The sequence below is a fragment of the Chaetomium globosum genome, genomic scaffold, assembly GCF_000143365.1.
Source record: "Chaetomium globosum CBS 148.51 scaffold_2 genomic scaffold, whole genome shotgun sequence".
NCBI classification, from domain to species: Eukaryota; Fungi; Ascomycota; class Sordariomycetes; order Sordariales; family Chaetomiaceae; genus Chaetomium; species Chaetomium globosum.
This window is the reverse complement of record NT_165977.1, coordinates 728,274-754,722: the sequence shown is the minus strand read 5'-3', so window position 1 is coordinate 754,722 and position 26,449 is coordinate 728,274. Positions and strand designations below refer to the sequence as shown.

The following is a 26,449-nucleotide window of genomic DNA, read 5'->3' as shown; positions in this document are numbered from 1 at the left end:
CTGCATTGCTCTTTATTGATCGCAGCGCGAGTGGTCTTCTGTCTAGGAGTACGGCCCTAGTAAAACAATCCTCCTCCTCATATGGAATTGGCCCCTGGTTGCGACTTAATCCAGGGGCGGGCCTTTTAACTGGTGTCCTTGAGCGTCAGGTGCAGTGTAGGTGCTTGATATGTCATCTCCAGTGACGCTGGTGTTCTCGGAGCTCGTCTCGCCGATGATGTGCCCCGTGGGGAGGGCACGAAGTTGTGGCGTCAAGAACTGGGGCTGCTGGAACTGCGTCTGGGGCATCCATTGCCAACTCCCCTGTTGCTGGGTCTGGCCTTGGGGTTGGGTTCGGCTGGCTTGTGTGTTGTATCCACCGCGACCGCGGCCGCGGCCGCGGGCGTGGGTGCTTTGGAAAGTGCTGCGGGTGTTGGCTTGGCGTCGGGGCATCGGGACGGGATCGACTGGTCGGTGGTGGTCTCGTGCGAAGTGTCCTGGTTCGCCGCACGCCAGGCAGAGGTCGTTGTCCGTGCGGCGCCTGCGTTCAGCGTCGGAGATGCGGATGCGGTCGAGTTCCATGGGGTCGCCTGCATCAACAGCTGGGGCTACTCGGTCTTGTGCGTGTGCTTCAAGGTGCGGTTTGGCTATATTTCGTAGCTTGGTGATGTGTTCTTTCTGCTGCAGGTTTCGGGCAATGTTATCGGTAACGTTGGTCCAGCCGGCGTAGTCGTCGGCGGCCGGCAGGGTGATCTGGTTATCGATGACAGCGGTGAAGGCACCGTTCAACCGTTTGCGTAGCATGTCGACTTTCGAGCGGCTGTCGAGCCTGGCTTTGTCGGCGTAGTGGTCGAAGTCGGCCTTGAAGTCGCCGTAGGCTCTGTTTCCCTGGTAGAGCGTGTCCAGCATGTTTTTCGCAGATTGGGTGCTGTCGAGCAGCATGTAGCGTTTGTCTAGCGCTTCCCACAGCGCAGCTGGGTTCTGCCAAGTCCACAATTGTGAGTTCTTCGGGTTGGCGTTCATTGTCTGGACGCCGTCCTGGACGGCATCCCAGGCCTTGCCGCCCAGCAAACTTGTGATGAACGTAAGGATGTCGAGTGCCTTCGGGAAACACTCGGCGTCGACGACTAGAATTTGTTCCACTTGGGTCTTCCACCGCTCATAGGCGCTTTGGCGTTTGGCTGTGTCCTGCTGGCCCGCGGTGAATTTGTCAGGGTTTGTTGTGGTGCGTCGGGCCTTCGGGGTGGTCCCGAAATGAATTGGAGGTCCGTTTGCCGTCGTCGCTTGGGCTAGGCGGGTTTGGAGTTCGGTTTTCTCGTCTTGGAGGGTTGAGATGCGTTCATTGTGCTGCGTGACGCAGCTGTTCAGGCGGGTAATTTCTGCGTTCAGGCCCGTGATCTTGGCACGGGTCTCCAGGAGCTCTTCTGTCTGGGTGGCAATAACCTGGTCGGAATCTGAGATACGCCTTGTGGCGCGAATGAGGTCGGCTTCGTATTCTTCGACGCGTTTCGTTAGTTCGGACTGGATTTGGTCACGGTGGAGGGTGGTTTCTTTCGCGTTTCGTTCGAGGCAGTCGAAGATTGCCACGAACCTGGCCTTGTCGGGACCGTCCTGGGCAATGGCGGATTGGATGAATGGGCCGGGGCTAGCGTCCGTTGGAAAGGTCTCGGAAAGAATGGCTGTGGTTAGGAGGGGCCAGTGTTGTAGGAGCGCTTTGCGAAGCTGCTCACGCTCGATGGACTCGTCGCTCATTGTGGGAGATTTTGCATGGATGGTCTTGGTGCCGGGTCGCGGAAGTCGGCTTGTTAACAGGGCATGTAGCTGGTTCTGGCTGGTTCTGGCTCTGGTTCTGGCTGGGTCTGGTGTTGGCTAGTGGCCGCGACGGGGCACAATGTTAGATCGCACAAACTGTCACGGGGCGAGGTCAGGGGAGTCGCGGGACAGGGTCAGGTTCTGGCTAATGACTGAGTTGTGCGATGAGGAGAGAGGAAGCTCTCGCAAGGGGACGCTAACGGAGAGGAGATCCTGCTGCTAGTGTGGGTCCAGGTCGCGTGGGCACGTGCTGCCCACGTGACCCAAGCAGGTCAGGCTTGGTGCCGTGACATCTTCTCCCTTACGCGCTTCCGAGCTCAATCACACCCACCGCGATGAGGCTGGCAATGGAAAGACAACGGGCGACAAGAGTTCTACCTGTAAGCGTGGGCAAGTTCTCAAAGGCCATGGACGCAGCACTACCAGGCAAGCACACGCGCCATCTCTATGACAAGCTGAAGCGAAGGGAGGGCTGCGTATTGGCGCAGCTCCGAACCGGAATGGCGAGACTGAACGGTTTTTTGAGCAGGATTGGGGCGGTCGAGTCAGACCTTTGTGCCTGTGGACAAGCGAGGGAATCAGTGGAACACTTTCTTTTCCGATGCGTGAGATGGACAGCTCTGAGGGAAGACATGCTGCAATGCACAGTGGCAAGACGAGGAAGCCTCTCGTTCTATCTGGGAGGGAAAGCGCCATCAGATACAAGGCATTGGTCACCAGATATGAAGGCAGTCCGGGCGACGATCAAATACGCAATGGCAACAGGAAGGCTGGAGCTGAATGAGGAGGAGAGTCTAGACCAGTCACAGTAGAAGAAGCCGACACTCAACACCACGAGCCTCAACCACGAGCCTTAACCAGCAGGTCCCGCTTTAGCTGCTGAAGATAGGACGCTGAACACTTGGAGAAAGTAGCCTCCAAGTTGATCTGCTAACAACAACCAAGGCAAGAGGTAAATGGTGCAGCGAGAAAGAGGGAAGAAGTAGGGGGCTTGTACGAGTTAAAGGCAAACCGATTTGATCCGGATGTAGTTAGCGTGCTAAGGCCCTATAGGCCCAGTGCCTCCGGGCGAAATAAATTCCATCCATCCATTCAATCACACCCGTTCAAGCCCGCTTCCAAATTCCAAGCGCGCTCGTCTCTACTTACATCCCCTCCACCAACGTTTCCACGCATTATTCCAGTCGTGCCAACCTCCTAAAGCAACTTTGGTTTTTCACAATCATGGCTTTTGAGCTCAGTTCGTCCACCTGGTAGTCGAAGCCGCTGGAGCTGACGGAGCGCGCCTACGACAGCGGCACCACCGAGGGACAGAGGCTCTGTCACAGAGCAGACGCCACGAGCGAAACTCGACAACCAGACCCGTGCTGTGGCAATCGCCACTTACATTTTTGAGAAGAGCACCTTCAAGAATCTAAAACGCTAACAATGCACCAGCGCTCATTGTAACGGGCTGTGCCCGAGGTCTTTGAGCTCTGACGTAGGTTGGGTCCGTTGTTGGTGAGGTGGTTCCTTCCACTCTCGGAGGCGGGCGTTCAAAGTACGACGAGACACATTGATATCGTAGTCATTGGCGAGCAGGGCGCAAATCTCGTCTACACCAACGTTACTTTGAAAGGCCGTGAGAATGACATCGCGGATAGGAGAGAGTTCCTTCCGTGGGCGCCCCATGGCGTTGGGCTAAGATGATCGGAGGGAGAGGAAAGGGATTTGTGTGAAGGTGCAAAGACTTGATCGAGTGTGGTTGGGCAAAATTCGGTCTAATAGTCCCTCATTTTGCGCAGCTAGGCACGTTCCCGTTCATTGACGCAGATTCCCGTTCGGTGAGGTGCGTTTCAATTAAAATGCAGAGAAAAGCGCTCAGGTAGGTCGACCTACAATATACACCGGCCCGCGCGAATTGTAAGTTTGACCGGCCCGAATGTGGCAATACCGGAGTACACCAGATGGGTTTATTTCTGACTAGTCAAAGATTTGAAATCGAGTCAAGTCCCATTATCCTTTCCCATGTGACCGGATTTCCGCAGCCATTTTCGGCTGCAAATTAATAAATTGGTCATGTCTTATTTTGCAAACCGACTGGCTCGCACTGTGTCAGCGCCAGAACTGGATCTGTAGTCCGCGCTCAGAATCTGCTTCAGTGCGTTGGGGGTGAAACCGGTTCTGCAAGCGACTGTAGCAGGGCTGCGGACCCCATGGAAATCGGTGCCATCAGTTCCAACACAATCACTCCTGTACCGGGTAGGGAGTACCTCGCCGACGCCGATGTGGAGCCTATCTTTGGCAGGAAAAGGGATTAGAAGAAAGTTGCAACCCTCGAGGACAAGTCTTCTTTGGAGGGGGGGAATGTGACGGCGCTTGCCGTCGGAGTGCATGTGGCAGCACCGGTCACTGAGTGCACGCACCACCTGCTCTTGCATTTCGCCTCTGCACCGCGAGAGCTCTTCCAGCTTCTCCTCCTTTCTCCCCATCTTACAATTAGCAGAATTGAGTCATGGCCATGAAACTTCGGGTTTCTGATTGGGAGGTGCGATCGACAAATACAAGACCAATGAATTGTTAGTATCCAAGAAACCAGCTTGCCATAAGCGCAGCGAGAAACGCACCACCGGGCTTGAACGGGTGTCATTGGGCTCGGAAGCGCGCGAGAGAGACCGGGGTAGGTGAAGATGGTGGTTTGTGGAATAAAAAGTGGGAGTTGTAGCAAAGCGATTGCAAAGTGGGGATATGGAATTGGTGGGTGAGGCTGAAATCTGACGGGCGGGGTGGATCTATTGAAAATCTGGGTTTTCGCCCAGTTTCGCAATGAAGCCTCCGTACTACGCCCAAAAACCTTCCAGTGAAGGATTCGCGCTGAAGGATGCGCCATGCAAGGTTGCGTCAGATGAAGATCAAGGCTGACCAGATCGCCACCAGCCGGCTACTTAGACAACGAGACCGCGTCGCGGCCGCAACGCTTGAGATGTTCGTGACCACTTCCCGTCAGATGTTTGGAATATCGGGTTATTACCTGTCTCACGACTCACTAGGCTCCTTGGTATTCAGGAGACCCCTTTATCTACTAATTTGATGCATAGAGCCCTTCATGTTGGCTTCGTCCATGATGCGGCCAGGCCTCTTGTCAAACCTCATTGCCTGCGATGGACTGGGCAAATATATCTCCCTGAGCGACACCGTGGCCCGTGATCAATGCTGCTACCTCAACGAACAGAACTCCACGGCGTGTAGGAGGATATTCGCACCAACAACCGGCTTATTCGACAGCGCCTGCCTCGGAAGCCCTGAAACATGCCGTCTCTACGACCGCTGCCGGTCAGCTGAGAGTCTCTACACATCAGCTGAGCAGAACAACCAAGTGGGAAACGGCTCGCTACTCCTCGCCCGGTACAAAGCCTGTGCCAATCTTCCCATCATCGCCTCCTTCTCCTCACAAGGCCTACTCAACTCCACAATCGAACAAGTAGTGCAGAAGCACTTGCGGTACGGGCCCAACGAAAGCGAGTTTGAGGCCAGCCAAGAGGAAATCACCCTCGCGGTGACCGACTGCTTATCGGCAACCTGCAGCAGTGCGCGGGACAACAGCGACTGCTACAGCACCGCCTGCTCGCCAGTGAAACTGATTACCAACAACACAATCCCGAATATCTGGGGAATCAACGAATGTCTCAACAATGTTTGCAATGCCGACACGGGCGCGTTGCCCTGGGCTGATGCGGATATCGTGGGTGTTGGGGTGAGTTGAGCCGTCACTTACACGCCTGAATCGTAGGACTTGAAAACGTTAACATGCCCCCCCAGGTCTTCTCATCCTACGTGATGCAATGCGCGCTGGTCGCCATCCTCTGGGCCGGCCTCGCCCTCTTCTCCTGGCACCACGCCCGCAAAGCACGCCAACCCGACAAACCCTCCCCAAAACCCGACCGACTGCTCCCCTCCCAAGAATCACCCGACCACCACCCCTCCACCACCCCCCAACCCGAAATCAACCGCCACTTCACCGCCTGGCTCGACCTCCTCCTCGAATGCCACAAAGCGCAATGCTACTTCGGCGGCACGCTCATGATCGCGGCCATCGCATCCAACCTCTCCACCGCCGACTTCGTGACCACCTTCCTGGTAACCCCGCTCGCCACCAACAGCATCCTCCCCATCATCTTCAGCTACCTGCTCCTCGTCTACCACCGCGCCTCCTCCCCGGCCATCACCCTGCTCACCACCACCGTCTACGCCCTCGCCTCCGCCGTCTACTGGACGCTGTACATGCGCCTCCAACTCCCGCCGGGCATGACGCGCGGGGATATGTACAAGCGGTATAGGCTGAACATCTCGGCGGTGGCGCAGTGTGGGGAGTATTCCGGGCTGGCGGTGTGTCCGGTGGTGGATACGGAGTCGGGGGAGTTTGCGGAGGGGATCGCGGCAAGGACGGCGCTGCGCGTGCTGACGCCGCTGTTGTGGACGTGGTCGACGTTTGTGTTGGTGGTGGTGTTGCTGTGGCCGGTGGGGGCGCGGCTGCTGCGGGCGCGGCGGCGAGCGGGGTTGGAGAAGGGGCCTGGTTTGGGTTCCGGGAGTGGGGGGATGTTGCCGTGGCAGCGGGCGGGGTTTTGGTTCGCGACGTTGGTGTTTTTGGCCGGGGTCGGGATGCAGATCTCGGTGCTGGCGACGGCGATTAGGTTGGATATGGTGGATGCGCGGGGCTGGAGCTTTGGGCAGGTGGTGGCGGTGACGGTGTGGATTCCGCCGCTTTTGGAGTATGTGTGCGGGGAGATTAATTGGTGAAAGGGGGGCGCGTGTGTTGGTGCGAGGCTTGTATTCCAAGGTTATATCATGTTGTGGCTCGAATCGAAGGGCGCCGCGTGTGGGCCGGCGCACATGTGTACATGTAACCAAAATAGGATGGTGTTTCGACGTCGACGAAGGAACGAATCACGGTTCCACAGCCGCACGCGGGGGGCTTGTGGGTGCCGACGATTACGAATCAATATATTCGTGCATCATGCAGAGTAACTGCCTCGCAAAGCGCTGTCCCGATGTGCGACATCCAAGTCCGAACTTGTGCGAGCCGCTTAGAAACGGTACATGTATTGCACTTTGGGGGCAGAGTACGACCCCTATGTCCAGCGGAAAGAGCCATCGGTGGCTGAGGAAAAGTTTAGAATATCATGCGAGAAGGCCCAGCCTGCTCACCGGTGTGATTTTATGTATCGGTAGTCCCCCCATGCAACCTCACGGCCGCACCGGGGCGCCAGAGCGTTGTGATAGCATGTGCAAAGCCATGGGCCTTTCCTCCTTGTCCTCGGAGTTCCACATTTCCTCGGCGCTCCCACTCTCCGAGGCGTCGTTATACTCGGACACCTCGCCGTCCGCATCAGTCGAAGTCCCCGAAGAGTCCCCCGCAGACTGCTTCTGTAACAAGTCCATCCACTCGTCAGACGATGTTCTCTGACAATCCATGATATTCAGCAGCAACGCATCCCCTCGGGATACTATGTAACGGCTCGGCAGGGGTTGGGGCATAGCCGGGTTCGTGTTCGCGACGCCGTTGTTTGGACCTCCAATAGATAAATCCTGCGGGGTCCAGAGTGGCATAGTCTCCATGTCCGTGTTGGACAGCGAATTTGCCGGGCCATCGACCGCAGAACTAAACTCGCCCTCTGTTCCCGGTCGAGTTGCTGGGATTTGGTGCGTCGAGAACGGGAACAACTTGGGCACCGAGCGAGCCGGACGCCTGGCCAGTAACCAGAACGGCTTCTGGTCGGGCTCTGTTGGTTCCCTTACTCCTAGGACTATCAGTTTGGCTGTCAATGGAGATTAGGGGTTAGAGAAGAGAACTCACCAAGAAACCTCTCATCAATGAGGCTCGTCATGTCGGGCAAATAATCAGTGTGCTGAACCTGCTCGTCGTTTACCCATGGAGGAGTGTGTGGTGTGAGGTGTATGGCGTCACGGTTCTTTTCGCTATTTATAGGTTTTGCGGGTTCATACATTTTGAAGGGAACTGGGTGATATCAGCCTTGTTCAGGAGTCGGTTCAGATACGCTGGGACGTAGCGTTCTTGGAATCTGTGAGCCTCGGTATAAGCCTGGGAGTGATGGAGGCTCAACGTGAAATTGTAGGTAAGTAAGGTAGGTACCTATCTAACTAACTACCAAAACGGGACTTACATAATTATTCCCCGTCAGCCGCGAGTGCCGATCGGAAGCTCATACACACCGTGTGATTGGGCTTTGTGGCTTGACTGACACTTGATTTGGTCTTGTTTCGTAATCAACAAGGCCGCGCAGTCATTGAACCGCAGTGTGATCTTTGGCGGGCACGAGGACAGGGCTTACATGCATCAGGGCCTAAGGAAAGGTGTGCCCGGCTACAGTGGCCAGGTCATTTAGGATGGAAAGAAAGACATTAAGATGGCCCACCACCACATACCCACTCTTGGAGCCTCGCCCACAGCATATGTGTAACCTACGCCGTAATGACAGGTTCGGATTTCTGTTGTTGTTCAGTCATGCTTCTACCAATTATTACTCCTCTAATCCTTCTCGCCCAAGCTCAGGATGCCAAGCAAACAACTCCCTGACCTGTAAGAAGTTCTGAGGGTTTCTGGTAAGCTCTTGAGTGGGCTGTGAAATGGTAAGCTCCCGCGAGCTAAAAGGCCGCTGCAGCTGTGTAGGTATTGAAACCTTAAAGCCACCCCCTCCTTCAGCTAATGTACATACCTCGGTATCCCACACCTCACTCGAATTCACGCCCACCAATGGGGTTGCGATTGGCCCCTCTGCAGACTGTAGGGCTTGAAGACAACACTCTAGCAACAGATAGCAGGCGTGGTAGCCCAAAAATACTTTAGATCACCCGCAGCTTGCCGTGCAGATCCCGCGACCGCAGTGTTACTTTTACCTACCAGCACCCCCTGAGCAGACTTGAGCCGCATGCACGTCATCGGTTGGGCACCCAGGCCGATACCCAGCTCCTTAGGTAGTGATGTTTGCTGTGGGGCACACCAGGCCGATTTTGAGCGGTTAACGAGTTGATAGAAATAAACTCGAGAGAAAAAGCCGAATTCAAAAAAGGTGGGATACATGTGCCGATCTTAGAAGTTGAAAGCTGGCTGCTGAAATTACCTACCTACGCATACGCCCAAGCACCGAACGCCAAGCCCAAACCGTGCCTATCCTCATAGGTCTGAAAGAACGAGAGAACGGCTTCTGTAGATGCATATTAAGCCGGAAGTCCACGTGCCAGAAGTGGCATCGCGTCACCCGGGACAAGTCGGGTGCCATCAGCGGGGCCAGTGCCGCTGAAGTTTGCGGCGGTGGAAGGACACGGCAGCAGACGACTGACCACGCGACCCACGCCGCGGCCCTTGATGCCTTTGTTGGCAAAGTTGTGCACCTCGACAATGTACCTCGCTATGTTCCTTTCTTCCTCCGATATCATGCTTGCGTCCTCGATGGCAACAAGCCTCTCGTGCAACGCGTCAAGGGCAAGGGTATGGCACCTGTTTTGGTGATACTGCGCCACGAGAGTAGAGTTAGTTAATCATACTCTTAATGAGTCGGGTGAGTCCCGGCCGGCCGTGAAAAAGGGGATTCCCAGCCGGGCGGACATTTACCTTGAGGTTGCCTTTCGATGAGAACGATCTCTTACAATCTAGTAACTTGCAAATCCAACGCGCTCTTAGTTCCTTCGTCTCGTGGGTTTTCAAGTGCGCACTGATATTCGACTTTTGACAGAAGGTCATTGGGCATTGCGGGCACTTGTAAGGTTTGTCTCCGAGATGACGGCGTACCGTGGCATTGGGACCCGCGTGTTGTTTCCACTAGGCTGGTGGTTGACAACGGGAAAACATATCAAACCCCAATGTCTGACTACCGTGGACGAGCGGAAGGAATACTGCACCGACCGGAACACTGAGCTTATCCCTCTTCTGCCAAGTAGATGACCGTATTGGTGAAGAGCGTGGTCTGTCCTGCACGGTTCTTGCCACATGTGCGTTTGTCCTCGGGTAGCCTCAGACCCGACCACGATAGAACAAGACCGCATTCTCCAGAGGGTCTTGAACGATCTCGGAGGGAAACTCCGAGGAAGTGTCGAAGAAAGCGGACAGTCGGGGGTGGCCAGATGCGTCGAAGCGGAATAATACCACGGTTGTGGGAGATGGGATTTGTATTGCTATCATGGAAGAGTTGCGCCATCGTCTTGAGTGTTGTAGAGCTACGGACGTGACCGGAGCGTTACCAAGGCAAAGACAGCTATGGCCATAATCGGAACCACGGTGTTTTGGATCGCTCTTGACGTGACATGAACCGTAGTAAGAGAGCGGGCTGCCGCTACAGCCTGCTCGAGAAGCTCCGGAGCAACGTTGCTACCGACGCGAAGGTCTAACGCGCCATTTGCCGTGGTACGCATTATGAGCGATTGCGAAGAATTGCCGTCGGAGACGGGGGGGAGTTAGGCATGTACCTTTTGGGAGGTGGTTGGAGTGTGTGACGTCTCATGTCAAAAACGCGATGATATCGTCGACAGGCACGAAAAGGGCTAATCACGTAACCCACCTCTAGAAGAGCTAGGCTCACGGTTGCGGGTTAACAAAAAGCAAGGTTTCCTACAAGGCGCATCCATCCTTTTTTGCTTTGTCGCCGGAGCCCCGAAGCGAGCAGAAAAGGCAGTGAGGCGCCCTTATGCGGACTCTGAAGTGAGGAATCTGCCTCCCGCTTCGCCTCGCAGGGCGGTGGCGTCGATCTAACCAGTCCCGATGCGGCTCATCGTTTCACAGCATCTGCTTTGCTTGCTTAGCGTGTGCCCCAGCCTCCGTCGGGCCGGCATTGGCCCAACAGACGATTGGGCGCGAGATGGCACGGAATTTTCCTGACAACACAACATGAAACAACTTGATTCTCCATCACCTTCCATTTTAGAGCACGGCGTCTCCGGCCCTCATTATGTCATTTGGCTTTTCAGTCGGGGATTTTCTAGCAGCGATTGAACTTGTTCACGGACTTGCGGTCGCTCTGAGCGATGGCCGTGGATCAAGTGCCAAGTTCCAGGGCTTGGTCCAGGAGCTCTACTCTGTCGAGCGAGCCATGATCGAAATTAAAAACCTCCAAGTGCCGCCAGAGTTGGAACCGAGGCTCTGGATGATCCAGCAAGCGACATCTCACTGCCAAACGGCCATCAGCGATTTCCTTCGGAAAAACGACATTTATATGCGGTGCCTTCGTGAAGGAGGTTCGAAAACCTGGTGGAAAGATGCATTTTACAAGGTCAAATGGGCTGTCTACAAAGTAAAGGATGTAGATGAGCTGAGAGCCTCGCTTCGTGGACACGCAACGGCGATGGGCCTCATGCTTCAACTGCTACAGATGCAAGTTCTCTTTCCCCCAAAAGATCGTAAGGGATTAGGAGTCTTTATATGGGGCATTACTAATAGACAGGAAAGTGAATCCAGTGAAATCGCAATAACCCGAATAGAAAGTCAGGTTCAATCCCAGGCATTATCAAACCGGTCGTCTCACGAGCAGCTTGTTTTGAATCTCAAGACCAACCTGATACAGGAGATTACCAAAGCAACGTCTGAGTAGGGATCTTAACACTCCTCTCCTTTTGTAACCATTTATTTACTAACAAACTATACTGTAGGGCAACCACAAACCAGACGCAAAGCAACTCTGATTTGCGGTTGCTTATGGTTCAAATGCTGTAAGACTTGGTGAGAAATGGAAAGGTTTATTCTATGACATTGCCAACACAATCACAGCCAGGCGACGATGGAGATCCACCAGATGATGTCCCAAGCGCAGACAGAGATCCCAGCGCAGGTGCTTCGGCAACAGCCGGTCTACCTGGAAGACGCCCGGGGCGTTTTGGCTCCCTTTCACCTCGAATTTGTCACCAGTGCCGAGGTCAGCTCCACCGTTGCGTTCTCGCGTGAGGGCATCGCTAATGAAGCCCAGATTCTGATTTATGCGCTTAAAAACCGATATAGCGAGAGCGGCGCCCGGAAGGTTGACCTGGGCAAATTTGCCATCACAGACGAGAAAACCTCTCGCGACATAGACCTCAGGCGTGAGTGGAAACTGTGCTTCCGACCGGGCCAACGCGTCAACATGAGCTTGTTCTTTGAGAACACCTTCACCAACACGACTACTTGCCCGAGCTGTCACACGGAATGCGCGGGGGATCAGGATAGGGAGATTGAGTGGTAAGTCTGATGTTCGGTTGTCCGGGAAGCACTCCGATGGTTGACTCTGAACTGGTAAAGTGGAAACTGCACCATGATATTCCGGAGGATCGAGATGATCCAGCCCCAAAACACAGGCCCATCAGACCGCGATGACCAAGCTCGCAACGGCGGTTCAAATATAACGGACCGATCCGAAGACACCAGGCATGATCCGGCTCAAGTTTCCGATGTCACTGATTCTCCATCACAAGACGAAGAGCCCTTGGATGACGCGATATCCGAGTATAAACGGGTCAGACTGCTAGATTATGGTAGAGTTCGCTGGGACACCTCAACATGTGCTCAGGAATTACGCATCAACAAAACAGGATTAGGGGTAACCTTTCCTGGTCCTCAAACGTCCGCCGACCATACCACGCTTGCGTTCGTTAAGACGACGCCCTGGAGAGAAGAGAACACAGTACACTCTCTGAGGTACTCTGACTTGACCGGCGAACGATTTTGTGAGTTTACGGCCTGGAGTGAAAATCTGGGCTACCTAATCAAGTAGGTAAGCTTGCTAATAGTATTCCAGGCGACTTCGAAATCAGCCAAAAACATGACCCGTCTTCTCTATCCCCTAGGGTGGGATTCAGGGACGGGGCAAGCGTGGTGGCAAACTTCGGTGCTAGACCCTTTTCGGTGATAACGGAGGTGAGGCCCCCGAGGTAGCTTATAGTCTCTTCCTCGGTATGCTGACCTTAGTAAGGTCGAACTTTGGGTTTGCTGCAATTGCTACTGGACATCTCCCTGGCTGTCCAGTAACATAGTGTGTATTAATTGCGATCATGGGCTTGGTCACGGACATTGCACGACAATGATAACTACCGGGAGGCTGGATGGACGTGTTGGAAACCAACAATCACGACTTAGCGGTGCAAGGCGGGTATCCACGAGCTGGGACATATTCGCTCACAGCAGCGAGGGGTCTCTCTTCGGCTTACGACCTTAAGCGGCTTATTTGTTGAAGCCGTTCCTTCCTCTACGCCGTAGAGTGACTGCTCTCGAAGGCAAGAGCGGTTGGGTACTGTTGGAAACGACACTCAGACGGAAAAATTGGAGAGAAAAGGATTTATTGATTTCTGGCTCTTCCTCTCAGAGTTCTTCAGAGCAACTGGTTTTTATCCTAAATCTTTCCTTTGTATCCTTGAGTTAACCCGAGTCTTTGTGCTGCCAAAATTCCATGAATCCGTTTCCGGTACCTTGTCCGTTTCCGGATGTCATGACCGTTTCCGGTGCCATGGCTGTTTCCGGTGCCATGGCTGTTTCCGGTGCCATGACCTTCCAACACAAGTATCAGCAAGAAGGTTTCATGTGGCGAATCCAACAGGTACCAGCTCGAGGGAAGGAGCGGGCTGTGGATCGAACCGATTAGGTGCCCTAAGCCGGCAACGTACCGTCAACCTCCCGCTCACTCGCCTGGAGCTGCTCTTTTTGCTCGAGCCGGGATAAATTCGCTCAAAGCGTAAGCCGTCAAGGTTTTTCAATATCAGCATGCGGCGGTAATGGATTCCACGGTTATCTCACAGATGATGGGAGCTTACAACAGTCAGATTGGGATGCTCGTAGCAGCCCAGAAGTCATCAATTGAGGTTTTCCTTGTTTCTGTCTGTCCTTCCCCTCATCTTGTGTAAAATTACCAGGAGCGGGAGAGAGGACAATCAGGGTTAGGGTTGATTACGGGAGAGACGAAGCGCCAATATCTGTCCGTTGGCCAACAACTCCATCTACTTGAGCCATCTACGAATCGTTTCTATTCTGTCACTCACGTTACGTCTCTACACTCACGTCGACGGTACCAAAAGGGACGTGTGCCTTTGACGACACCAGCAAAGCGAGAGATCCGGTTGAGGATAGACTGGGCTTCCGGTTTGTCTGGGTCGGAAAGCGCCTCCTGGAGGGCTTCCTTCGTAAGAGGTGTGCGATGATTCTTGCTGACGTAGAATCGACTGTGACCCCTCGCCTGCTGCCTCATCAGAGTGTTTAGCGCGATGAATCGGAAGCTGTGATGTTTAGCGAATCGGCCATCTTCCCACTTCATGGCATGCTGGATGTAACCCTAAGAACCAACGCTCCTTGCAACGAAGGCATCGCTGCATCGTCTCTGCAGCAAGTGCTTCGTCCAACTCTCTCTTAGCTACAATGTCTTCGGCCAAAAGTGGCGTCTCCTGGTCGTCGCCTGTGAATCGGGGACCGGGCTCGTCGAATTTACGCGGAGGATTTTCTTCCGGCGGGGGGGGGGTTGGTTGCGTGGGCGACCGACAGGATTGCGTTCTAGCCGAGGGCGTCCATAACGGCGTCCGCGAGACCGGGTCAAAGACGCAGACGGAGGGGAACGGCGCTTGGGAGGGCGTCCGCGGCGGGGAAGCTGTGGTGGTGTGTGCTGCAAAGCATCCGCATCGCCTTCCGAACCCTCTTCGTCAGGCGCTGACACGGAGAGCAAACTGTCTTCGCTGGTCGCAGGCGCCTCATCCTCAGCATTGCGCAATTGGTGTCGTCGGATCAAGCTACTTAGTGGCGGGGTTTGCGAAGGTTGCTCACCATCACCATGGCGTCGTTCCGCGCGATGGCGACGCTGGATCGCAGCACGTTGGTCCCGAGCGGTCGCCATATCTGGAGTATCTGTTGCAACTCGGCCACCTTTGGGAAACATGCTAGCAAGGACGCCGTGCGTGAGGTTCTGGCGAGGTGCGGGCACGAGAGGTCGTAGTGCAGGCATTGGAGCAGGCGCAGAGCTTTCCCGGCCGATTACCTGCAATGATGCAATGCTGGCTCGGGATATGGTATGCTGCGACGGTTTAGGTCTTTTTCGGTGCGACATCGAGGACACATCTTGCGCGCCACCGATGCGGCGCTGTTGTCCATGATAACTGTCAACAGCGCCCATAGCGGAAGTAAAAGTGTCAAGCGACAATCGGCAAACACTCCGTATGCGGGAAAGTCAATTGACACGCACGTGATTAGGCACGGCTCCAGGCTTGAAGCTTCTGACCAATTGCCGATGGAGGATAAGGCAGGCTCAGACCCGCAATTAACTTATCACTTTCCCATAACTAGTAATTTCCCATAGTAATTTCCAAAAGTTTGAGCGCAATATTGTCCTCCGGACAGGAATATTGTCCTCCGGACAGGATAAGACTTGGTATCACAGGTCGTTTTGAGCCGGTGACGGTCATCCGTCACTCGGCTGACGCACGGGCCCCCTACGTTGCGCCCCACCCATTGGAAGGTCCCGCATGCTGCGGCGCCCTGTCGGGGCTGGCTGAGGTGACCACAGTCGCGTGCCTGGTTGGTGGTTGGTCCCATTTCTTTTCGAACCGCAGAATGCGTGCGGCCCTTCAACCTGCCCCCCATTGGGTAGACGTCGGCGCCGAGAGGTCCGCCAATGTTCTGTAACCGCCCGAATTAATTAACTACACCTAACTAACCATCTACCTAAACAGTTAACTAGTTATGGATTCGGATCTTACTTATACGGCCCGCCTGCGCGAGGTGGTCGAGCGATGTCTTCTCGAGTCCCAGCAGCAGACGCCGGAAAACACGAGACGAGCGTACGCTCCCAAGCAGTGTTGAACAACGTGGTTATGCATGGTTTGTGTAAGGTTGCTTGCATTAATCAGAGCTTCCAGATGGTGGGAGGCTCTGTTTCTATATACAGAGAGAGAGATGGGGCTGCAGGGCTCCCTGTTAGCCACCAGGCCCCCTGACAGCCACCATCATGACTTGTGACCTCTGTATCCATTTCAGCAAGCAGAAAGAGTGGAAGGTACAAAAAGAGATGAAGGACTATTCCGTTTGCCGGCGCCTCCTGCTGACCGGCGGCTACACGTAGATCTGGTGTCGGAGCAGGGGCTTCGCGTCTATTCCCGAAGGCTGGCCGGCAACCCACGTGCCCGGACGACCCCTGCCGGAAGACCTTGTCGATGAGGGCAAACTGCTGCTCTTCATGGCCGACGAGGTGGTTTCCCGTGCGCCTCGGACCGGCTCCCGGGTCGCCCAGGAGCGGAGGAAACGTCGCGAAACCGAACAAGCCGGTGGGATCGCCAAACGGAAGAAATTGCAGGGCCATGGCAAGGACGAGGTCGCCGAGTGGTCAGAAGACTGTATAGTGGTTCACACCGTACCTGCGGACGCCGACGACGCAGATTCCGGGGACGTGGAAAGCTCTTTCGAATCATCGCTCAAGCTTCAGTATAACACGGTTCGGAGCTACGTCTCCGCCATCCAGAAGCTCTACGACGTCCAGAGGACTCGCGGAATAAATCCGGCGCCCCGGCCGCAAAGCGTGGCGTTAAAGGCCATGCAGAAATCGATCCTCCGGACGACTTGGGCTCGCAAGCGTTCGGAATACGCGGACCGCGGCGAAAACACGATCAAGGACTCGTATACGCCGTCTCAGATTCCGGTCCACACGTCCGCCGTATGGAACGAGTCCAAGCAGATCGCCTGCGCCCTGCGAACGCAGGTGTATTTTCTTCTCGGCAACCATATGCTTCTTCGTTCGAGCAATCGGCGGCCGCTCGAGCTCCCAGATTGCTTTTGTCTGGAACTCCCCAACGAGGGCGTCAAGAATAAGGATAACATCACTCGGGCATTTGTCGTCGTGATGAATCAGGGAAAAACTAATCAGCACGGTCGTCTGGAATATGGCGCCTGTTTGAGACATCGCGATCCGTTGGCCTGCCTCGTGGGCGCCCTAGGTTTCTGGCTCTTTTACCGCTGGCACGTGGAGAAGGAGTCGTTCCCGAGCTTTTCGCGACGAAAAGACTGGTACGACCTGAAGATCCTTCGGCGCTCGATCAACGAGCCCAAAGGTAAGAAAGAATTGGCCGCCCGTTTTCCGCACCAGACACCTAGCATCGAAGCGCTGACGAGACTTAGATGTGTTGACCCCCCAGACTGCGAACGACTGGACTCGGCGTTTCTATGAGAAAAGCGGAATTAAGACGACTAAGGCGAGTCATGCCCCGCGAGTCGCGAGCTCTCAGAACGCGGACATCGCCGGTGTCCACGAAGGCCAGATCCGCCGCGCGGGCCGTTGGAATAACGGAGACCAGATGACGGGCTGCTATCTGACCTCTCTGCCCCTGGAGTTTATGCGGGCTGTCGCCGACTTTGACCCTGAATGGTCGGGGTCTTATTTCATTGCCAGGAGCACCGCCAAGCCTCCCGGCCGTCTTCTCGCCCGGGTCTTCCCTGGGTTAGATTACTGGAAGGAACAGCACGACGCTCCGGAAAGTAGTCCATTCGCCGCCACCGTTCAGCAAGACAAGGCTGCGGGCGCTTTCCTTGAGCTTCTCGCCTGGCTCCGGGAGGTGGTCCTCCAAGATGCTGCCTTCCTGAAGCCTCTGTTCCCGAATCATCCCATCTTCCGGGACCCTCTCTTCCAGGATCCGGAATTCGAACAATACGCAGCCCGGGTCCGTGATATCTGCAGCCAGGCTCACGAGGATAGCCACCAAACGGCCATCGAGAAGACAATCCCGTCGGTGGCGGAGAAGTTGCGCTCCATCTCGACCCAGCAGGTCGCCCAGAATGCGCTAAACCAACGGCGACACGAGGAAACGGTTCAGGCCCTCCGGAAGCTAGAAAGGAAACTAGACCTGCTGGCGAACACCAGATATACGGTTACTATAAGCCCCGAAGGTAAACATCTGGAACAGAGGGTGGAGTTGCCACGCGGCAGGCGCGTACACCGGAGACGGCGAGAGTCGTCGCTGTCTCCCTGCTCCCCGCCTCCCCATGCCTCTTCGCTTGCCTCCACCACTGCCGCCGCCTCCTCTTCTAATACCGAGCATCTTCTTCGGACCGGGAACGAGAAGCCGGTTGGACAGCATATTCCTACAGTGTCTCCGTCGAAAGCTCCAGGCGTCGCAGTTGTCGGTCCGGAGGATGACGAATCGCCGCCCCGTTTTCGATTCCCACAGTCCGTCAGGACGGTAATGGAACTCTGGCGTCTCTGGAGACACGGACTACCTCCAATGCCGTCCATTCAAAGTCTCGAAGAGCGTTGGGGTGCTCGGTGGCGAGCAAGAGGCGACCGACAATACTTCTCCATCCGTCGTAGGATTTTCGACGAGATTGTACGTCGCTCGCAAGCCCGAGACCAGCCGGAGGAGGTCTCGGCGCGAGAGATGGATATAGAGAGGGGGAAGATCTCTTTGGATAAGTTCTCCAAAGCTCTGAGGGCGCAACGGGGCCAGGGCACCGGTTGAACGGGATGCCGCTCTTCAAAGTTGGCGTTGGGGGTGGAAGGTAGGCGGGCGACCTACGCGTTAGCCATAGTTAAAAGCTAGCTACAGAGTTAAGCACATAACAACTAACGACGTCCAACTCACTGGTTACCTAGACTTGGTGTTGCTGATGTTCTAATGTTCTTTCTGACTGAGTGTTCTCAGCCCCCGCTGTATTTACAGTAGCTCTACAGGGACATTACACAGGGCGCACAGGGCGCACAGAGCGCACAGGGCCGGGCGTAGAGGGCGTACAGGGGGCAGAGAGGGTAGCTGAAGCTTACAAATTCAATTCCGTTCGTGGCCACATCACTCCCGTGGACAAAAAAATATGCGTTAAGATTGCCCGATTGAGATCTATCTAACAAAACTACCTGCACGAGATTTGATAAAGGCGCGACGGTGTTCTGTGGGAATATCATCTCGGGCCCCGGTTTTTTCGGTGATATCAAGGGCTGGGCCGTCATCTGCGCTGTCATCGGATGACGCCCCACCAAAAAAAGACCTTCAATATCCACTTGATATCTACACTTTTGTATGCTTTCCGCATCAGACAGAAACACATGACGTACCACCTAGGCACCACGTGTTTGGTCTTGCAATAAGCTTAGGTGCCTGTCAAGGAAAACCAAACGAACTTGCTGAACTAGCGTCGTAGTAAGGGGCAATGCTAGCGTAGGAAGTCCCAGAATACAACTTCCAACAGGTCAACCATTCGCTTTGACCCGCCATCGCCGCTATCAATCACGAGACAGTGTAGGTGAATAGGATCCTGAGTTCTGAGCTTCTCTACTTAAAACGACTTCTCTTCATTTTGAGACATCCGGTGGAAGATTTTGCCTTTTCCAGATGCCTGGTGCGGCACGTGGTGGTTCAAACGTCATCGACGTCATATGAGAGGCGATTCCGGAACTCCAGGAGGGGGACAACGCCGCCCCCAGCGAAAGAAAGTGAAGACGAGAAGGGCGATAGAGTCAAAGCTACAAGAAGATATGGATTGGGAAGAGGAAAGCAATATTGAGAAAATGCCGAGAAATCACAAGAATCGCACCATCCGCGTTGCAGCAGCCGACGAGGCGAGGGATGAGACCCGAGAATCAGAACAAACCGTGGATCATGACTTTAACAACAAATTGAACATTATCAAAGCAGAAATTCAGACGGTATTCAACAAACTTCATGTCACGAATGTGCCAACACGCGGGACCCCGGGGCGCGGGACGCCCCGAGCCAATCATTTAAAACGAGCCAATCACAGGGTGCTCTTCGTTGTACCCGAGAGCCAAAGGAGAGCGACCAGTCAGAAGCCGCTCTCAAGGGCTCTCGAGAGCCACCGAGAGCATGAGCTCTAGCGAGCTCTCGAGAGCTGTCTAGAGCCTCAGAGAGCCACAGGATGTAGTCAGTATATAGTCACTCGTTCTGGAGAGCTCTGGGAGTTCTCCAGTTAGCAATCACAACTACAGTTCGCTACAAGCTCGGAAGCCTACTGTTGAGACAAGTCTTTGTTGTGCACCTTTTGGCTGCACCGAACCTAAGCACCCTTGAGAGATTACCTTCAACCGAAGCTGAACCCTAACAGGACAGGGTCCTGAAGTAGGTTCGTCACACTTAAGGACCACATGGCAGAGGAGATCGCCAAAATGACGGCCCAGCTGACTCAAGAGCTGGCACAGGCGCGAGAGGAGCTCACTCAAGCCCGCAGTGAGCTCGAGCACACCAAGATACAGCTACACACCATGACTAGAGCTCAAGAGACCCCATGGGTCGACCGACGTATGCAGACATCGCCCGACGGACCCCTCTGGTCAGCATTCCCACCCCGCCCACCTCCACCAGTCGGCCGGCGACACCAGAACCGGCGTTCTGCACGGTGGACATGTCAAGGGTTCCGGAGGATCATGGCAGTGAAGCTACACCAGTAGCGCTCCGCAAGCTCATTGAGCATGAGATGCGTGCGCCTGGCGACCAACCCAGCTGGCGCTGTGTTGCCGTCACAAGAGATAGAGGAAGCACCAACCGTCTTAGGGTCATCAGTAGGAACGAAGGGGAATTGAAGAAGATCAAAGACATCGTCGAAGCAAAGAAAACGCCGGGTGAGAGAGTCCTTCGAGATCAGCTGTACCCGATCAAAGTCGACAATGTCAACCGTACGGCTGTCCTCGACCGCGAGAGCAAGGTCCTCCCTGGGACTGCGGAAGTCCTGGGCCCAGGAAAACGACGTGCAGATTGCCAAGATAGCTTGGCTGAGTCGAAAGGACACTGCAAAAGCGTATGGATCCATGGTAGTGTATCTCACGAAACTCGGCGACGCCAAGAGGCTCCTCACTGGAGGCTTCTTTTACGCCGGAGGAGAATCAGGATATACGGGGACGTTCGAACGTCAGATGCGGCCGGACCAGTGTTACAACTGCCAGCAGATCGGCCACAAAGCGTTTCAGTGCAGAAACCGTCAAGTGTGCGCCAAGTGTGGCAAGGACGGTCACCACCATCGCAGCTGCAGCGAAGTGGTTGCCAAATGCATCCTATGCGGCGGCCCACATGAATCGTTTAGCAGAAGCTGCCAGAGGCTCTACCCATCTCGTCATGAGTAGAACGCTCCACCTAATCCAGCTTAATGTGAGAAAGCAAGGTGTGGTGCACGAAAGCTTGATGAATGACAAGGACATTCAGAACGCAACAGTCTTGGCCATCCAGGAGCCTCAAGCGCGCAGGATTCATGGCCGACTTTTGACAACTCCCATAGGACATCACAAGTGGATCAAGATGGTTCCCTCGACTTGGAGGGAAGGCAGATGGGCGGTTCGAAGTATGCTTTGGGTGAATAAGGACGTGGAGGCGGAACAGGTACCGATAGGGTCGCCGGACATGACAGCAGCAATCTTAAGGCTCCCCGGTCGGCAAGTCCTGGTAGTATCGGTCTACGTACCAAATCAGGACCCTCAAGCTCTACGGGAGACGTGCGACAATTTACGCAAGACAATCACGGATGCAAGACGAGACGCGGGCACGACGGTAGACGTGGTAATTGCTGTGGGGACTCGGAGACGATGTATCTTTGGAAATACAAGGAGAGGCAGATCGTATCATCGACCTGATGAACGAGTTCACCCTTCGCAGTCTGCTCCGACGGGGCACAAAGACCTGGCATGTCGGGGATTACGACACGACCATCGACCTGGTCCTGGCGTCTGCCGAGCTGGCGGAAACAACAGTCAAGTGTGTGATTCACAGGACGGAACACGGATCGGATCACCGCGCGATTGAGACGGTCTTTGACACCTTGGTCCCAGTACCAAAAAAAACAAGACCGGCTTCTGCTCAAAAATGCACCTTGGAAGGAAATCAAGACCAAGATTGCGAGGGCACTAGACGCCACCCCTTCGGGAGGCGCTGTACAGCAGCAGACAGACCGACTAATGTCGGCGGTCTTGGAGACGGTCCAAACCCTGACACCGAAAGCGAAACCATCGCCATACGCCAAGCGGTGGTGGACAACCGACCTTACACAACTGCGTCGCATTTACACGTACTGGAGGAATCGTGCTCGGCCCGAACGACGAGCCGGACGACCCTTGGTGGACTTGGAGGAAATGGCGAAAGCGGCTGCGAAACAGTACCACGACGCTATCCGGCAACAGAAGAAAAAGCACTGGGACGACTTTCTTGAAGACAATAGCAATATCTGGAAGGCTGCCAAATACCTAAAGTCTAGCGACGACACGGCGTTCGGGAAGGTGCCACAGCTCGTCAGAGCAGACGGAACAACCACGGCCGACCACAGAGAACAGGAAGAAGAACTCCTGACCACCTTCTTTCCTCCCCTTCCAGAGAGGATGAAGGTGCTAGACCGCAGCGAGCTCCCGTAGCAATGCCGCCGGTCACCATGGAAGAGGTAGAGCGACAACTATTCGCAACCAAATCCTGGAAAGCACCTGGGGAGGACGGCTTACCGGCGATAGTCTGGAAACAGACTTGGCCAGTGGTCAAGCACCGTGTTCTCGCACTATTTCGAGCATCTCTGGAGCACAGCACACTGCCCAGTCAATGGCGACACGCCAAGATCATACCGCTCAAGAAGCCCGGCAAGGATGACTACAGTGTTGCCAAAGCCTGGAGACCGATCTCACTTTTAGCAACGCTCGGCAAGCTGCTGGAGTCAGTCGTCGCCGAAAGGATCTCACATGCGGTTGAGACATATGGGCTCCTCCCGACCAACCACTTCGGAGCGCGCAAGCAACGATCGGCGGAGCAAGCCCTCATACTCCTCCAGGAACAGATTTACACCGCCTGGAGAGGTCGAAAGGTAGCAAGCCTGATCAGCTTTGACGTGAAAGGGGCCTACAACGGGGTCTGCAAGGAAAGACTTCTTCAGCGGATGAAGGCACGAGGCATCCCAGATGAGCTGCTTCAATGGACAAACGCCTTCTGCTCGGAGCGCACAGCCACAATTCAAGTCAATGGATATACATCCGAGGTTCAAAGCCTACCTCAAGCTGGTCTACCTCAAGGCTCTCCTTTATCCCCGATCTTATTCCTCTTCAACGCGGACCTAGTACAACGACGAATCGACAGTCGTGGTGGTGCGATAGCCTTCATGGATGACTTTACAGCGTGGATCACGGGACCGACGGCGCAAAGTAACCGGGAAGGCATTGAAGCCATCATCAGGGACGCCCTAGACTGGGAGACAAGGAGCGGTGCGACCTTCAACGTACAGAAGATAGCAATCATACACTTCACTCGCGTAATCCATAAGACCGACGCGCAACCATTCACGATCAAGGGGCAGATTGTCGAGCCTCAGGACCATGTCAAGATCCTTGGCGTGCTCATGGACACAAAACTAAAGTATAAAAAACACATTTGGAGGGCTGCGTCCAAAGGTTTGAAAGCAGCTATGGAACTAAAACACCTCCGAGGTCTGTCCCCATCAACGGCGCGGCAGCTGTTTCCATGCACAGTTGCCCCGGTGGTGGACTACGCCTCCAATGTGTGGATGCACGCATGCAAGAATAAACTCGCAGGACCCATCAACAGAATTCAGAGAATGGCGGCGCAAACTATGGTGGGGACCTTCCTCACAGTGGCAACGAGCGTAGCGGAAGCGGAAGCTCATATTGCCAGCGCACAAGATCGGTTCTGGTCCAAAACTTCTGGAGACGGGCCATCAAACTATGGACCGATATTCACACCCTGCCATACACCAACCCATTACGCAGAAACACGTCTCGAATGCGAAAATTTAGGAAAATATACCGCTCGCCACTCTACCAGGTCGCAGACGCACTTGGAGACATCGCAATGGACGAGCTGGAAACCATCGACCCATTCACCATTGACGCCCTGGGAGAGCCGTGCACAAACTGTCACCAACAAACTGACGACAACACACCGGAATGCCGACTACGATATACGCATTGCCGTAAGCAGCTCGGCGCGAAACGACCTAGTGGGAATTGGCGGAGCTACGACGATGCCGGCGTCTGTATACGGCAGCCCAAATGTTGGAACATTCTCCTCTACGCTTGGTCCGAGATCAGAACAGAACCCATACTCCGGGGAGCTTGCAGCCATTGAACGAGCGTTGGGCACACTGCCAACGTTTAGATCTAGCCGCATCGAGCTCTCAACGCGCAACAAAGCGGCCGTTCTCACGATCCGGCACGCCCGACGACAGTCTGGGCAACGGCACATCTGCCGTATCTACCAATCAATCAGAGCACTGCGCAGGAACGGAAACACAGTAAGTATCAATCCGATGGCTCCCTACGACAGAAGAAAACAAGCTTTGGGAAATCGCCAAGAAGAACGCCAAACATGCCACTCAACAGGGCGCCGTTCCGGAAGTACAGACACTCAGAGAAGCAATATTTCCTTCTATCTGGGAGGGAAATCGCCGTTGGACAAGAACGACTGGACTCCTAACATGGCAGCTGTTCGCGCAACCATACGTTTTGCAATGGCGACGGGCCGACTCGACACGAACGGACCACAGGCCGACTAAACCACCTAACCCACCACACCCGATAGCACCGATACCCTCACCTCGTGACGCAAATAACAGGCATCGCTTCAGCCGCCGAAGATAGGACGTTGAACACTTGGAGAATCGCCTTCAAGCCAGCCTACTAACAACCCTACTCACCCACGAGAATCCGCAGAGAAATGGAAATCAGAACAGACTGTATGAACTAGAATGAACTTTACGGGCTTCAAGGAGACCAGGACATATCTTGGGAAATGTATAGTCAGACTGTAATAGCTGCCCTCTCGGTTGACCCGCCGGGCGTTAATAAAACTACCTACCTACCATTCGCTTTTTAACTCCCTATATGATGATAACACGGCGTGTATCCAGTCCCCTACTGCGCCCTAACCCGCGTCTCGCACAGCTGCAGATCGCCAAAAGCCCCCTTCATCTCAGGCACCTCCATCACCCGCTTCACATACGCCTCCACACCCGGCACGTCCTTCCGCATCTCCCTATCCATCAAGAACCTACCCGCCACCTGCAACACACCCACCACCATGATATCCGCCAACGTCAGCTGGCCACCCACCAAAAACTGCCTCCCGTCCTTCAGCTCCGCCTCCACCCGGCCCAGGGCACGCTCAAGCGCAGCCAGGAGCTGGTTGCAGCGCTTCTCGTCATAGGGGTACTGCTCGAGCTTAGCAACGAGCATGAGCACGGGCGGAACGGCGTTGGCGGCGAGCTCCTGCTCGGCGAAGCACGACCACTGCTCGATCAGCGCGCGCGTCTTGACGTCCTCGCCCAGCAGCTGGCCCGCCTTGGGCCCGCTCTCGGCCACGAACCGCGCGATGGCCTGCCCCTCCGTCAGGTGGAAGCTGCCGTCGCCCGTCTCGAAGGCGGGCACCTTGCCGAGGGGGAACTTGGCGAGGAATTCGGGGGTGCGGTTGGTCACGTCCATTTGGAAATCGGGGGCGATTTCCAAGGTCAGGCCGTTGATGGCGGCGATGGCTTGGGCCTGGGGAGGAGGGTGAGTATAGGTAGGGAAGTGGGGAGTTGGTGGGATAGAAGGGAAAGGGGGGGTGGAGAACTTACCCGCTGGACGCGGTAGTTGTCAGGGTAAGTGTAGAACCTGCCGAAAGGAGCCATGGTGACGGGTGAATGTGGGTTTAGTTGATTGAGAGGTGGGAAGAGAGTTGCGGGCTGGATTGCGTGCTCTTAAGAGGCAATGACAACAGCAGATGGTGTTGAGGCGACTTGAATACACCAAGTAGAAGGGCATAGAACCGGGTGGCAACCTCCCCCCCTTTTAAGTCATGGTGCCCCCCTCAGGACTTGTCCCCCAACGCTACTACCAACCAGACCACTTGGCAACCTCACCACCTCTCATCGGCAAGCTCCATCCCACCCACGGAAAATCTGATCGAACCCAGACTCCACCCAGTGCCACGGAACAGTCGTCACTCGTGCGTAGCTCGGCACTCACGGCGAGTTGCAGTGCACAAACCGCCCTGATTCATGACCAATCCCATGTTTCACAAGCTGCCCTTAGCCGCGAAACACTTTGTGTGTGTGTGTGTATTGTATCTCCGCTCCTCAAGCTCTCCACTAGTGGCGGGAAGGTCTCACGGCTCCAGTGGGGAGAAATAAATTGCCGTCGGTGTGGACCATGAGCGACACCATGCTTGGTAACAACGGGGCAAACAGTGAGCCGCCTGACAAATCAAGAACCCGCAACACACACCCACCATGGCGGTGAGGAAAAAAGCAGAGCCGCACAACGCGCCAAAAGTGGCCCCGGAAAAAAAAAGGTAAAAAAATTGCAAAAGTAGAACCGGACACGTTCTGGTGCTCCTAATCTTGCATTGGACGAGCTGGGAATCGAACCCAGGACCTTTCGCATACAGTGAAGCATGCTAAGCGAACGCTCTACCAACTGAGCCACACGCCCTTGATGATGTTGTTGAGATTCGAGCTCCGGGGGGACGCGTCTTGACGCGCCGCCGCCGTGCTCGGCTAGGGGCCCAACTGGCAGGAGACCAGCAGTGTTAGCAATACACACACACAACAACGTCCACCCATTACCAGAACCGTATTTACACATCTCCCCCCCCCCCCACCAATATACCAATTACTCATCCCCATTACCCCCCAAAGCCTAAAGGGCCCAAACTACCACGGCCCCTCCTCCCTCTCTTTATCCCCACAAACCGGACACCTACCAGCAACCCGATTCCT

The 26,449-nt window shown here is 55.0% G+C and overlaps 9 protein-coding genes and 1 non-coding gene across 10 annotated transcripts; 5 read left to right on the top strand and 5 right to left on the bottom strand.

Moving 5' to 3' along the window:
• Nucleotides 1-105: 105 nt before the first annotated feature.
• On the bottom strand, nt 106-1,731 carry CHGG_02364 (uncharacterized protein; the record flags this gene model as incomplete). Its single annotated transcript, XM_001228879.1, has 1 exon — nt 106-1,731. The coding sequence occupies one exon, from the start codon at nt 1,729-1,731 to the stop codon at nt 106-108; it is 1,626 nt and encodes a 541-aa protein (XP_001228880.1).
• Nucleotides 1,732-3,635: 1,904 nt separating this feature from the next.
• CHGG_02363 (uncharacterized protein) lies at nt 3,636-4,091 on the top strand (the record flags this gene model as incomplete). Its single annotated transcript, XM_001228878.1, has 2 exons — nt 3,636-3,655; nt 3,890-4,091. 2 exons carry the CDS (start codon nt 3,636-3,638, stop codon nt 4,089-4,091), a joined length of 222 nt encoding a protein of 73 aa, XP_001228879.1.
• Nucleotides 4,092-4,894: 803 nt separating this feature from the next.
• On the top strand, nt 4,895-6,567 carry CHGG_02362 (uncharacterized protein; the record flags this gene model as incomplete). The annotated part of the gene is made up of 2 exons (XM_001228877.1): nt 4,895-5,524; nt 5,590-6,567. The coding sequence occupies 2 exons, from the start codon at nt 4,895-4,897 to the stop codon at nt 6,565-6,567; spliced, it is 1,608 nt and encodes a 535-aa protein (XP_001228878.1).
• A 447-nt stretch (nt 6,568-7,014) lies between these two features.
• On the bottom strand, nt 7,015-7,655 carry CHGG_02361 (uncharacterized protein; the record flags this gene model as incomplete). The annotated part of the gene is made up of 2 exons (XM_001228876.1): nt 7,015-7,574; nt 7,625-7,655. 2 exons carry the CDS (start codon nt 7,653-7,655, stop codon nt 7,015-7,017), a joined length of 591 nt encoding a protein of 196 aa, XP_001228877.1.
• Nucleotides 7,656-9,006: 1,351 nt separating this feature from the next.
• Nucleotides 9,007-9,536, bottom strand: CHGG_02360 (uncharacterized protein; the record flags this gene model as incomplete). The annotated part of the gene is made up of 2 exons (XM_001228875.1): nt 9,007-9,286; nt 9,436-9,536. 2 exons carry the CDS (start codon nt 9,534-9,536, stop codon nt 9,007-9,009), a joined length of 381 nt encoding a protein of 126 aa, XP_001228876.1.
• A 1,194-nt stretch (nt 9,537-10,730) lies between these two features.
• Nucleotides 10,731-13,385, top strand: CHGG_02359 (uncharacterized protein; the record flags this gene model as incomplete). Its single annotated transcript, XM_001228874.1, has 6 exons — nt 10,731-11,178; nt 11,428-11,497; nt 11,684-11,989; nt 12,050-12,474; nt 12,546-12,664; nt 13,173-13,385. 6 exons carry the CDS (start codon nt 10,731-10,733, stop codon nt 13,383-13,385), a joined length of 1,581 nt encoding a protein of 526 aa, XP_001228875.1.
• Nucleotides 13,386-14,558: 1,173 nt separating this feature from the next.
• CHGG_02358 (uncharacterized protein) lies at nt 14,559-18,225 on the top strand (the record flags this gene model as incomplete). The annotated part of the gene is made up of 6 exons (XM_001228873.1): nt 14,559-14,698; nt 14,813-15,066; nt 15,162-15,387; nt 15,462-15,601; nt 15,883-16,824; nt 16,892-18,225. The coding sequence occupies 6 exons, from the start codon at nt 14,559-14,561 to the stop codon at nt 18,223-18,225; spliced, it is 3,036 nt and encodes a 1,011-aa protein (XP_001228874.1).
• Nucleotides 18,226-19,883: 1,658 nt separating this feature from the next.
• CHGG_02357 (uncharacterized protein) lies at nt 19,884-23,820 on the top strand (the record flags this gene model as incomplete). The annotated part of the gene is made up of 6 exons (XM_001228872.1): nt 19,884-20,016; nt 20,244-20,512; nt 20,575-21,264; nt 21,582-21,949; nt 22,072-23,162; nt 23,288-23,820. 6 exons carry the CDS (start codon nt 19,884-19,886, stop codon nt 23,818-23,820), a joined length of 3,084 nt encoding a protein of 1,027 aa, XP_001228873.1.
• A 785-nt stretch (nt 23,821-24,605) lies between these two features.
• CHGG_02356 (uncharacterized protein) lies at nt 24,606-25,360 on the bottom strand (the record flags this gene model as incomplete). Its single annotated transcript, XM_001228871.1, has 2 exons — nt 24,606-25,229; nt 25,307-25,360. The coding sequence occupies 2 exons, from the start codon at nt 25,358-25,360 to the stop codon at nt 24,606-24,608; spliced, it is 678 nt and encodes a 225-aa protein (XP_001228872.1).
• A 717-nt stretch (nt 25,361-26,077) lies between these two features.
• On the bottom strand, nt 26,078-26,162 carry CHGG_11249. Its single transcript has one exon. It is a non-coding gene; the product is annotated as a tRNA-Ala (tRNA).
• Nucleotides 26,163-26,449: the final 287 nt, after the last annotated feature.